This window comes from Aedes aegypti, chromosome 3 (genome assembly GCF_002204515.2).
Source record: "Aedes aegypti strain LVP_AGWG chromosome 3, AaegL5.0 Primary Assembly, whole genome shotgun sequence".
NCBI classification, from domain to species: domain Eukaryota; kingdom Metazoa; phylum Arthropoda; class Insecta; order Diptera; family Culicidae; genus Aedes; species Aedes aegypti.
Genome location: NC_035109.1, coordinates 215169125 through 215183310, shown reverse-complemented (window position 1 = coordinate 215183310; position 14186 = coordinate 215169125). Strand labels below are relative to the sequence as shown.

The 14186-nt window shown below is 40.3% G+C and overlaps 1 protein-coding gene across 1 annotated transcript in view; it reads left to right on the top strand.

The window, feature by feature from the left end:
* Positions 1-14186, top strand: part of LOC5570038 (somatomedin-B and thrombospondin type-1 domain-containing protein) — a 337056-nt gene that overhangs the window by 299412 nt on the left and 23458 nt on the right. Inside the window, exon 4 of the mRNA XM_021850117.1 lies at positions 1453-1603. Within this exon, the coding sequence (XP_021705809.1) occupies positions 1453-1603 (151 nt within the window). The remainder of the gene's footprint in view (positions 1-1452; positions 1604-14186) is intronic.

Here is a 14186-nt window from a genome sequence, read left to right as displayed (position 1 = left end):
ATAGTTGCAGTAGTTTTTGGTCTTTAACACATTACAACAAAGTTTTCACCTAACAAAACGTCAGCATAGATTTTAAGAAAAAAGTAGAGCGCAATTCGTATGCTAAAAAAATCCTTGAAGTTTATCGACTATATTTTTAAAACCTGAAATTGAAAAGAAATTCTAAACATGAATCATTGGGATGGCCCATCTAACGTCTTGTACTAGAGTGATGCAAATTTTGAAATTTTGGCTCCCCTATGCTTAAACGATTTAAATTATGGTAAAAAGCATCCTCCCAAAGTTTGAAGTGATTCGGAAGAAATTTGGCTGTGCACACGCCATTTGAAGTTTATATGGAGATTACTATGGAAAACGTCAATCTTTTGTGTTAAGCCCTCTATATCTTCTTCATAATATTTTATGGAAAAGTGAACAAATTCTTCTAATGTGAAATCCTCCCAGCTACAACTTTGCCGAAGACCACTTTTTGATTGGACCTCAGTAAAAATTGTTATTCATCATCATAAAGTTGGTTTGCATGTAGCATGCTTGACCAACTGTTCGGCAGGCAACAGTGGTGCTCATGGCGGGAAGAACAGATCAAAGTAATCCAGGCTACTATATTCTACAGCAAAAAAGCAGTGTTGCTCTGAAAGTAATTGAATGATCATCTCAGCATGATTTAGACTTTGTTAGCAATAATAACAATTTATCCTTACGTCCCATCGAAATGTGGTCTTCGGCAAAGTTGTAGCTGAGAAGTTTTCACATGAGATGAGTGTGTTCACTTTTCCATAGATTATTATGACGAGCAGTTAGAGGACTGAACACAAAAGGTTTGCCTTTTCCATAGTAATTTCCATATAAACTTTAAATGGCGTGTGCACAACCAAATTTCTTCCGAATCACTTCAAATTTTGGGAGGATCATTTTCATCATAATTGACATCGTTTAAGCATAGGGGAGCAAAAACTTCAAAATTTGCATCAGTCTAGTCTTGTACCCTTAATTTGTTGCGTTGTTCTCCAGATGTTACTTAAAAAAATGAATGGAAGAGATGAAATCCATGACAAAGTTCAACGAGCATGAAATTTGTAGAAGAAAATGGTTCAAAATGCAAAAATTGAATAGTTTCATTGTATTCAATATAGGATAGATCTTCTTTATTTCACATTTTGAGCCCATCCCGTTTTTTCTTAAACTGATTATACAATACAAAAACTCAGTACAATTAAGAATTCATCCTAAATATTGTCGCCAACTTTTTGTCCAAGCGCAGTGTGCAGTTTGCATCACCATTTCCTTCCAAAAAAAAACTCACCCGAAACTGCAAAAGTCATCATTACTAGCAAGGTATACATCACGTCGGCAAGTCATCAGAAAACCTCATTTAGCTAACCGTAATTTTGCTCCATTTCTGTTTGAAGACAAATACTAATATTTGGAGCTTTATATCCATTTCCCTTGCAGAAACGGCTTTGCTCCTACCGGTGGCGACCTTATCTACGAGCAGCCACAAAAACAACACAACCTCGGCCGGAAGTAGCAGCGGTGGGGAAATCCAACGGTTGCGAAGTCTGCAAAACACCTCCCACGAACATAAACCAACGACGACAGATGGGTAAGTACCCGAACAGAGTATAATATTGAAACGAAAGCAAGTTGAATCCGTATCTAGTTTTCAGCAACAAATTGATATCATAATATGATATCAATTAATTATAATTATATTAAACATCATGTTATTTCGCTCTGCTATTTATTTCAAATTATTGTTAATTTCATTAATTGATATAATTTAAAAAATTTTAGCACTTGACTCGTTTATCAAACAGGAACATGTCAATGAGTTCTCAATTTGCTCTCTATGATAGCAGTGACAGTTTTAAATTTACTTTCACTGGTAGCAGAAAGGAATATTTTTCTGCTCTCAATTTTGACATTTTCTCATTTATTTAGTTAACATCTAAACAAATAACACTGAATCCACAATTTCACGCCACAATACTCGGTTCACGCCGTCTTGTAACATCCGTATCCGAAGCGAACACCAGCTTTGCAGGGTTGCTGTCCGGCATTATTGCAACATGCCTTGCCTATTATATCCTTCCAGCTTTGGCCTCCTTCTGAATGCTGGGTTCGTCGTAGAGTTGGGCGAGCTCGTGGTTCATCCTTCGCCATCACACACCGTTTTCCTCCACACCGCCAAAGATCGCCCTAAGCACCCGACGTTCGAAGATTCCAAGTTTTTGACGTCCGCCTTGAGCATCGTCCTCGTTTCATGCCCGTAGAGGACTACCGGCCTTATGAGCGTTTTGTACATGGTACATTTGGTGTGGATGTGAATCATTTTTGATCGCAGCTTTTTGTGGAGACCATAGTAGGACCGACTTTCACTGATGATGTGCCTCCGTATTTCACGGCTATCGTTATTGTCAGCCGTCTGCAAGGATCCAAGGTAGACGAACTCATCGACCATCTCGAATGTATCCCCGTCTATCGTAACACTGCTATCTAGGTGAGTCCGACCCCGTGCTCGACCCCACCAACTAGCGTGAACTTTGTCGCATTCACCACCAGTCCAACTTTCGCTGCCTCGCGTTTCAGGCGGGTGCACAGTGGTTTAAAACCCAAAAAACACGATCATCAGCTTTTTCAGTATCAAAGAGTGAAAATATTGCTATACTATATTCGGCAAAGTTACTGCATATGTTAAGCAGCAACTTTTGACATTTACAAATTTTTGACTTATTTACTCATAAGTTATATAAAATATTTATTTTCTCTGTTTGTCATTAAAAGCATTTGGTGTCGTCGACAAAGTTGTTGGAATTGTTAAATGAAGAAAAGTTGTCGAAGACATTTTAACTCTATCTATTAAAATAAACGATGTATAGCAAATTTCATATAGAAACCACTTCAAAAGTACAAATACTCACTTAACTTTTTTCGTAGCGATTTTCATGGCTCACAATGTTCTAGGACTATGTTTATATTTTCAAAATACAAAACTTTGCTGAACATACCAAGACAATATCTTTATTTTTTCTTTGAGTTATAAGCATTTTATTGGGGAAAATTCACCTTTTTTATACTAATATATCTCGAAAAGTTGCAAAAAGTTGCAAACAAAATTACATGCATTAGAAAGGCCAACATCTGTACTTTGTTTTCCAGGTGGACTCACCCGTGTCTTCGCGTGTCTTTGTCACCTATGAGTCAACTAAAGTGGGTTATATTGCTTTATATTTGCTGCAATCTGAACCGCTGTTTATCATTGTAATTAATGAAGCCTGCTTTGATTGCTCAGGAGCTATTTGACAAGGTGATTTCTGCAATCATTGAAAGCAATAAAATGCTATCTAAAAGGACATATTTCTGCTAGCACATGATGTCATTACTGAAATACCATAAATTTCCAAAAAAGTTATCTATTGTCTATTAGTATTTCGTTACGATTTGAAATTATCTCCACCATTTAGTTTATTTGGAGTTGTTCCACTAACATTCTTTTTCAATTAACAAGTCCGCTTATTTGCCATCCTACTTTTTAAAAATGTTACAATTAATACCGCAGCAAGCTTTAAACGGACACAATTAATATCCTTTGATCAGGTTTCAGATATTAAAAAATGACGTATTTCAGTGCCACTGAACTGTCTTTTAATGCTCATATAAGACATCGATCAGAACCCAACCACATAAACTTCAGTAAAACCAACCACAAAAACTTCTGTGACGTGTGATACAACAATGCTTACTAATTCTGCAAAACACATACCCCGTTGACTTCATACTTCCTTCAATTTAGAAGTTTGGAAGAATTGGCATAGCGTACATGGTCGTTGGAAGTTCTAAAACCCTATTTTATATTAAAAAAAAAACAGACAAATAGTAGGAAATGCAAGAGTTTATCTTCTCAATCGCATGCTAGAGTCGTCGGATCTGGTGATGGTGACGAGCTTAAGAAAAGTGACATTGAAGTTTTCTTAGCTTTTAGTATCGAATAAAGTGTACATGAAGAAACTTGATTATTCAGGTGAGGAGGGAGCTGAGTGAACCAAATTTGGATGTTTATATTTAGTACACTTGAGTAAGAATAATTAATTGAATAATATGAATTTGTTTCGGCGATTGCATAGTACACATCGACACGTAAAGAAATTGTGCGGTAAGAACTACCATTAGAGGGGGATCACTTGAGCTCTCGCACCAGCAATTTTCCAGACTAGAAAAGCGCTTGATTTTACCATGTCTGTAGTCGAAATCAGATTGATGAAATTTATTCCTGTCAAATATACCAGTTTACTATTTACGTAGTATATTGTTCTGAAATACCATGGTCGTTTAAGGAATGGGCATAGTCAGCTATAATAGTAATATTTACCAAAAAATTTTTTCCCGTGTACATATGTAACAAATAAACTACCAAGATGAACAAAATAATAACATTTTGTTCGAAACCCTCGAACTGTATGACGAGTTAAAGCTTTGAATGATGATTATCTCAATTATGCGTAATTAAGCGCTAGTTATAAATAGTGCTCAGATACACATAATCAATACTTAAAAATACAAATATTCAAATTTTCAACTGGTAGAAAAGTGGAAAAGACACGCGAAGACACGGATGAGTCCACTTGGAAAACATAGTACAGATGTTGGCTTTTCTAATGCATGTAATTTTGTTTGCAACTTTTTGCAACTTTTCGAGATATATTAGTGTAAAAAAGGTGAATTTCCCACAATAAAATGCTTATAACTCATAGAAAAAATAAAGATATTGTCTTGGTATGTTCAGCAAAGTTTTGTATTTTGAAAATATAAACATAGTCCTAGAACATTGTAAGCCATGAAAATCGCTACGAAAAAAGTTAAGTGAGTATTTGTACTTTTGAAGTGGTTTTTATATGAAAATCGCTATACATCGTTTATTTTAAAATATAGAGTTAAAGTGTCTTCGACAACTTTTCTTCATTTAACAATTCCAACAACTTTTTCGACGACACCAAATGTTTTTAACGACAAACAGAGAAAATAAATATTTTATATAACTTATGAGTAAATTAGTCAAATATTTGTAAATGTCAAAAGTTGCTGCTTAACATATGCATTAACTTTGCCGAATATAGTATGGCAATATTTTCACTCTTTGATACTGAAAAAGCTGATGATCGTGTTTTTTGAGTTTTAAACCACTGTGGGGTGTACAGATCTGCCACCTTTTCAAATGTTCGACCGACAATGTCCATATCATCCGCGAAGCAAAGAGTATGCGTGTACTTCCAATGAAGTTGAGAGATTTTCAGTTCCACGTACCGAGTTTCCAATTGCCAGTCCGTTTCCGTCGTTCCGGTCAGTTTTCTCTCGTTGACGCTCCTATGTTGATATATTTTTACGGTTGGCTTGTAGGGCCTGACACCTGTTGGTATAGACAACGAGCATGCCACTCTGGTGAATTCTTTATATTACACCTCTCTGTAGCATGGCTCTTTAGGAACAGCAGCATCATGGACCAATGCACGAGTTCACTAATTTGTCGTTTGAGCGGTGCCGAATTCACTCGTTGCCATGCTCACGTATATAACAAGGCACCCCTCAAACGTCAAATAGTGAGCTCGTGCCTCAGTCCATTGCGCCTCGCACAACAAAAGTAAAAGTGAACAGTTAAGATCGCTATTAATAAATGTAGTATAAGTAAGTAATTCAATAAAATATATACATTTGTATATCTAGTGCATCGTAAAAAATAACAAAATGTTCAAACTCGACTCAAGAAAAGAAGAACCAACGTTACATATTATAATCGCTAGAGAATTTCCATCAGTGTAATTGTAAAGTTTTGCGACGGCAGAGGGGTTCAGCTGAATGGATGCAGAAGAGAAATACGTCGATTGAGTCGTAGCCACTGATGCTGATTGGAACGAAGCGAAGCGAAGGAAGAAAAGAGAGAGGATGTTTTTCGGCGTCGGAGTCGGTATCGGTGCGCATCCTCCTCAGTCTTAGAACGATTTTTTACACGGACGGTTCAGTTTGTGCGGGTTCGACGCGGTTTTGTTCAGTTTGTGAAAATGGTGAAAATAGCTTAGCTTAGCTTAGCTTAGCTTAGCTTAGCTTAGCTTAGACTGACTACACATATCAATGGTTGCTATTCCGTGATTGACCGAAGTCAGTGAAAATGCACAAAGAATCAACTAGAAGTTCGGCTGGGATTGACCATAATCTTCTTCAGTGTGCATAATTCAGTGCCTCTATTTATACAGGGTCAATAACGGCGCCGGCCACGTCCTTGCAGTCAGGTGGGATTGGGGGAAGGAATGTTAGTGTGTAACCTTTGCTATTTGGAGACCGTGTTTGCCTCTGCATCTCCACAAAGGTTACTGGGAAGGATGTTTGTTAATGGGGAGGATCGTTGGGTCAAAGGATTCACTTTGATAAGTGATTAGACCATGATGAATAGTTTTTTGTCAAATATAAATATGCTTTTATGAAAATATAATATTTTCATTTGATATGAACAATTTCTATGTAAAGGAAAATTATGCCGACACTTGAGGTGACGAACCATTCAAAGTTTGTTGAACAAATATCTGAATGTAACATTCCTACAGTTGTCAGGACGAAAGCATGTGTTATTATATTTTACTTATTTGAAAAGAAACAAAAACTCGATTGGCTGGAACATCATAGAACACTCTTATTCTTATGCCGACACTTACAGTGGCGAACCATCCAAAGTTTGTTGAATAAAGTGAACCTTTCGCAAGTCTACACTTGTAGTGTCGAACCATTCAAAGTTTTTTTTTATAATTACAAAAATAAAGATAAAAAGAAAGGGGTGTTTTGAAAACAAAAAAATGTTCATGAATTAGAGTTTATGTCGACACTCACAGTGACGAACCATTCATAGTTTGTTGAAAAATCATACTTACGTCCTATCTATTTTATAGATTAGAAATAGTAGCATGAAACGAGCTCACCAATTGATCCGTCATCCTTGACTGAGCAGCAACAATCCACATTCAGCTTAACTCGTTTGCTCGGCTATATAAAAGCACTCAGAGAAAATAGGCGCACGACCCGACATGTTTGATCCTGCCCTCGTCACCCGTTCCCGCAGAAGCAGGCGTCAAGGTCGGAAGATCAAACAGAACTAACCGATCGCGGAACTTTTTCACTTCACTCGACCGACGCGCGATATGTTTGATCCTGCCCTCGTCACTCGCTCCCGCAGAAGCAAGCGTCAAAGTCGAAAGATCAAACAGAACTAACCGATCACGGAACTTTTTCACTTCACTCGACCGACGCGCGATATGTTTGATCCTGCCCTCGTCATCCGCTCCCGCAGAAGCAAGCGTCAAGGTCGAAAGATCAAACAGAACTCTCAGTTTGTGAAAATGGTGAAAATAGAATAGAAAGTAACGGCTGGTGATGCCATTGAAGAAAAAATCGTTTTATTTGTTTGAAAGAATACGACAATAAAGTTCCGTTTATTTCGTTTAACTAATCAAACTCGACAATTCATTCCACTGTAACCTTAAATCCAATAGGTTATTGGCCCAGTTACCGTTGGAAGTACTTGAGATTGGAAGACATTTGTCACGTGGTAGCCGATTTTCGGATCATTCATTTTGGGGGTTAGTTTGAGCGAATTACGCGGTGTTGCCTAGTGTTTTAGTGTTTACGCGGTATTGCAGCAGTGAATGCGGATCCGGACATGTTCAGAACCACGATGCAACGTTGTATAGATCAAAGAATCTTCCCGGATGTATGGATGCGACAGAAATTGATGCTACTACCAAAGGCGGGCAAATCACCAGGTGACCTGTCGGCGTATAGACTTATCTGTCTTCTAGATACGACGGGCAAGTTATAGGAGAGGTTGATCCTCAACGGGATGGTACCGTATACGGAAGGTGCGGACGGCCTGTCCAACAACCAGTTTGGATTCAGGAAATGTAATTCTACTCTGGCCGCTATCCAGACGGTCGTTCAGACAGCTGAGGTGGCAATCGAGCATAAAAGGAGCGACATCCGTTACTGCGCGGTTGTCACTCTGGATGTGAAGAATACGTTCAACAGCGCAAGCTGGGAAGCGATAGCCCACGCACTTAACCGTCTCAAGGTACCGGGGCAGTTGTGTAAGCTTCTAGAAAGCTATGTTCATGGTAGGATTCTACCGTATGACACGGAGGAGGGACATAAAAACGTTCGAATTACCGCGGGAGTACCTCAAGGTTCAATCCTGGATCCGATGTTTTGAAATGCGATGTACGATGACGTACTGAGGCTGCCCCTTCCGACGGGTGTGAAGATTGTTGCCTTCGCCGACGATATCACCTTAGTGGTCTATGGCGAATCGATGGAGGAAGTAGAGTTAACAGCAGCGCACTCTATTTCCATAGTTGAAAAATGGATGCAGTCTAGGAAACTAGGACTGGCTCGTACATAGACTGAGATGGTGGTGGTCAACAACCGCAAGTCCGAGCAACGGGCGCTTATCTCGGAAGGTGGTTGCACCATAGAGTCCAAGCGATGCTTTAGGCATCTTAGGTCAATGATCGATGACAAGCTCAGCTTTGCTAGCCACGTTGAATATGCCTGTAAAAGGGCATCTACGGCTATAGCGGCGCTTTCGAGGATGATGTCCAACAGCTCTGCTGTAATTGCCAGCAAACGCAAGCTCTTGGCAAGCATGGCTCTATCCGTTCTAAGGTATGGAGGACCAATCTGGTCCTAAAGCGGTTGGAAAGCACGTACAGGATATTGTGCTTGAGAGTAGCAAACGCATACCAAACGGTATAAAGGCCGTGTGCATCATAGCCGGGATGACGCCCCTCGGACTCATCACCAAGGAAGATGTTCAATGCTTCAACCAAAGGGGTACCAGAGGAGTCCACGGCATGTGTAAAGAAATGCGTTTGCTTCTGACGAAGATAGTCAGAACAGCTGCTGATAGTGGCCATCGATCCGAAATCGGAAGCTGCTGATGCGACCGGGACCTCGGAAGACGAGAAGGCGCAAGCACTGATCGGTCTGGCTTTGGAGGACACGCAGCTAATCCATGTGATGACGAAGCAAACGGCAAAGGTGATGTGGGATGCGGAAGGATTACCACGAGCGTTCATCTCTGTTCAGCATAATCCAGATGATGTTAACATGGCGGAACATCTAAAGCAGATGACGGCGTTACGGCTCTGCTTATCTGATCTGAGTGAGAAAATGAAGGACAACTGGTTCATCGAGTTGATTTTGTCCAGTTTTCCGCGATCGTACTACGGTTTGATTGAGGCACTTGAGAGTCGACCGGATGCAGATCTTACAGTGGACTTTGTGAAGGGTTGTGAAGAGGACGAAGGTTGACGTCGTGTCGAAAGTGACTGTAACATTGACAATAAGACTCTGATGATAAGTTCGGCAAAATCGAAAAAAGTGAGTAAGCCGAAGAGGAAGTTGTTGTGCCATTATTGCAAGAGGTCGGGCCATTTTCCGCATGATTGCCAGAAGCTTGCACAGGACAAGCGTGTCCGATGGTCCGAAGGCAATCTGGTTTCTGGTACTTGTATTCAGGTGCAACGGCTCACATGACCAGTGATGTATCGTTGATGGATGCTGTGGATAAATCTAAGGCAACGCCGATTTGTCTGGCGGATGAAAAATCCATCAAGTCATCGGGTAGCGGTACAGGTAAGCTCGTCTCTTTCAACGGAGGTGGTGCGAAAATGAATGTGTGGTTCGACAACGTTTTGTACGTCCCATCTCTTGCTGGTAACCTGCTCTGCCCATAACTGCATAACAGTCACATTCGACATTTTTGACAAATTGGAGTTAATACCATGGAGAGTCATCAAATGATAAATACTTTCGATCAACTTACTGAAATCTGTGAGATTGTTCTAGAAAATTCGAAAAAAATACCAAGTTGTTTTGTCACATTGGTAATTATAACCGCATAACAGTCACACTGAGATTATAAATGAGCCTCGTAACGTAATAGCAATAAAATTTCAATCAGAATTATTTTCTGACTATTCACCTAGTATGTGATATCAGTTGTACAAAATATCAACCTCAAATTAGCACTTTTGAGTTCCTGGTAATTTTAAGAAATTTTAGTTTCCTCCCATACTGCCATAAAATGCACACTTAATGTTCCATTTACTCAATGCCTACTTTTGTCGAATGTTACAAATATACAGTTATGGGCAGTGCTGTCGGTGAGTAGAATCACGGATTTGGGGTTTCGGGTTCTGTTCGAGCAGAAGGAGTGCCATATCCTGACAGGAGAAAAATCAGTGCTAGTTGGACAACGTAACTACTTAAGCAAGCTCCGGAGAAGGCGTTTCTAGCCAACTCGGTATTGTGCACGAAGTCTCGGCGTCGTATTCACCACATTAAAACGGTGTTGCGGAACGGAAGAACAGTTATGTTGTCGAGACGCTTCGGTAAATTGCTAACTTTTTGCAGAATCGTCTGCCGTTGTCCATCGTTTCCAAGACATCGTATGATCTCTGGCACGGGATGAAGCCCTCGAATGGACATTTGCGGATTTTCGGTTCGGAAGCATATTCCGAAGGAAAAGCGACGCAAGCTGGACCAGAAGGCAGAGAAGATGGTGTTCGTGGGCTACGCTGAAGGTCGGAAAGCGTATCGTTTCTTGAACTCTGATTAAGATTAGCAGGGATGCCAAATTTCTGGAATTTGTGCTTATTCTGCGCGGCGTGTGAGGTGAGACGAGTCGAATGAAGTGACAATTGTCGCATCGCTCCCATTTAATTAACATTAGTCGTCTCACGTCACCCGAGGTGAAAGCGACTCGTCTCGACTCACACGCCGAGCAGAATAAACACAATTGTGTGACACGGAAGATATTGTTCGACGTCGGGATCAGAAAATAGTAGGAGTACAAGAAGTCCCGCTGACGTGGCCATCTGAGGATGAGCGGTGGTGTGAGCCAGAACCAGCTAAAGTAGAGCAATTTGAAGATGCTCAGGATCTTAGCGAGGCGTTCAATGAAAGTGTTTCGGAATGCGATGGATCATTCGATGGATTCTCTTTGAACAAAATAGCATGGCGTTCGAGTTGCGGAATCGCTGGATTCGAACGAGGTTGAACCGAAGACCTTAAGGGGGCTGGATATGTCATTGGTCTCGGAATTTGAAAAAGTAGTTTTTTCGTTCAAAATTAAGAAAATTTAGAGGAAAACCGAAACACAGTGAACACATTTTTATCGAATAATTTTTAGTTTTGAACAGAAAAACTTTTGAAGTTCCAATGATGACGATGGTTACGATGACGGAGCGTTGAACGTTAAAGGAAATGATGACCTGTGAAAAGCAGGAATTATGGAAAGTGGCGATAATTTATGAGCCGAAAACCCACAGCAGAACGGAACGCCCTACCTGCTGGACGGAAAACTGTTGGTTGTCACTGGATGTTCAAGCTGAAGAGGAATACAGCCGGCGAAATACAACCAAATACAAGGCGGGTCTGGTGGCTCAGGGATACTTCCAGAAATACGGTGTCGATAACGACGAAGTCTTCGCACCGGTAACCAGTCACTTTACTTTGCGGGTGCTGTTAGAAGTGGCAATCAAGAGAAAAATGACGTTGAAGCATTTTGATGTGAAAACGGCCTACTTGAACGGTGATTTGAACGAGGAAATCTTGTGTTCTCGTGGAAATGAGTTTCGGGCAAAGTGCGACCGATTCCTGCCTTTTTACGAAAGTAGAATACGAAAAAGGTGTTGAAGCAGTATTTTGAAAAGACGAATTTCTTGGACTGCAGGCTGAGAGAATCGACGAGTAATACAGTGTTTCAGTAGAAGAGTAGGTATATCAATCATGTTGTGGATAGATTCGTGATGCGAAGCGAGCTAAGACGTCAATGGAAAAAGGTTTCAATAGTTCGAAAGATAAAAGTGCTAAACTGCCGGATAAGAACAAATACCGCAGTCCCGTTGGCGCGCTGCTCTACTCTCTTCTGTCTGTGCTAAGCCGGATGTAGCAGCTAGCGTGGCGATATTGCGCCGGAAAGTGTGTTCGCCGACTGAAGCGGATTGCAGTACTGTCCAACGGAGGATATAGTGGCTGATGTACTCACTAAACCGTTGGGTGAAGTAAAGATGCAGAAGTTTGCGAGCATGATGGCTTTGTCGTCATAGGCGAGCAATGTTCGTTGAGGTGGAGTGATCATATAGACAACAAACATGCCACTCTGCTTCTCTCAAAAGTGAAATATTTATGTTGCACCCAAGGAAAAGGAGGTAGTCCAATATGTGAGATTTACCATTCCGCCATTTTGAAAAGCCAAGTGACAGCCAGCAAGTTTTGGTCTGTTCACTACACTACATAGAAACAACGTCCCATATAAATTACTTATTCGGCATGGTTCGCTTATCAGGCACATAGATTTGTAGACTAGTTTTCGGTTCAATTTCACTAAATCGCTTCATAATCCACGGTTTATCAGGCGCAAAATACGTATTGAATGTTCCTTTAGACTCATCGGGTACACATCACCGGCGATTCTTCACCACCTTTCAGGCTCGTGATAACACTTAATAGTCCATTCTTTACCTTTCTGTATTTTGGAAGATATTGTTCTCAAATTATCTTCTTCTGCGATTCAAAACACCCGAATACTACATAAACGCCGAAAATTTGATTCGCGACAAAAAGCTTATCAATGCTTGAGAAAATTTTTACTTCACTGTTATCGTGTTTGTTGGAGTAAACATTCCCTAACGCTGAAACACTAGAGTGAAATACAAACCCGCCAGCTAGCCATCTCGCCAGCTGTCACTTCCACCTTCCCCGCAGCTAACCACACCGCGCATCCACTGACTGCTTAGATCGGTAAACCTGTCAATATAAAAACCTTGGTTGCACCTCTCTGTAGTATGGCTCTTCAGGAACAGCAGCATCATTGCGCATCGCGCCATAAAAGTAAAAATGAATTTGAACAGTTAAGATCGCTTTAAACAACGCACCGTTTATTTCGTTTAATTCCGTGGTTACCAAAGTGGTCTTAAATCTGATAAGTTCTGCATATTTTTTCTTCGGGAAGCTGTTCTACTCCCAAAGTTATTAAGAACATCAAACAAAACAATTACAAAAAGTGTAAACTATCAGGAATAAAAATGATTTAATTAATCAAACTGGGAATTTCATTCCGCTGCAACCTCAACTCAAATAACACCAACCCCCTAGATTTCCGGAGGACCATGCTCCCTTAATGTTCGGAGGATCATAGTACATCCGATGCAAAAAAAAGTTTTCTGTTCAAAATTTCGAAAACTATGCAAAAAAATAACACCATTTCTCGACGTTTAATGCAAAATTAGATTTTGGCGGAAAACAATGTATGGCATCTTTTTTTGCACGGCCGTGTATAAAACAAATCCGTGCAAAAACAGAATCGGGTGTACACAGTTTAACTTAGAGTCCTTCTCTGGCACTCGGACGTTGATCAGCCGCCCCTGACGTGGGGAACAGACGCCGTTGGGAGCCGCTCTTAATATGGAGTACAGACGCTCCAGGTTTGCCGAAGCAATCACGCATTTCCCCACCTTTCCCTGTCAGCATACAAACAAAGTTTCCACTGCGTTGGTTACCAGATCTTTTCTAAGGTGGCTCATACCCCAGCCGACCAGTACCACGAGGAGATAGGGATAGGAGTTGCTGGGCAGGAGGCTAAGTACCAAACAAAGGAGTTCAACAAAGGAACAAAGGAATCATTTATTATTTTATTCCATCAGGTACCGTGATGTATCAATATCCGGACGGCTAAGCTGACCCAAATTTTCAAACGCTCATGTAACTGTGTTTTGAAAGAATATTCTTGAAGTTTGGTTATTTTATACATTTATTCATACCAGATCTTAATGAAATAGCTTGTCTTGTCTTAAAATACGAACACCTGATGCTAGTGATGTTTTTAATTCCGGACAATTATGTTATGGTATGAAATATCTGTATATTTTCAATTTAAATTAAATAAAACTTCAATCAAATATTAATATTTTATTGATTCATTCTTTGTATTTGCTTAGCAATGCTTAAAAGAATAGAATACAAGGAATATGAGTGTTTTGAATACCTGTACTGACATGTGACTTGCTCGAACTGAAGTGCATGCGGCTTGAACTGTAATAATGAAATAATACGTAATTCATTCCACATTGAATCGATGTCTGATAACT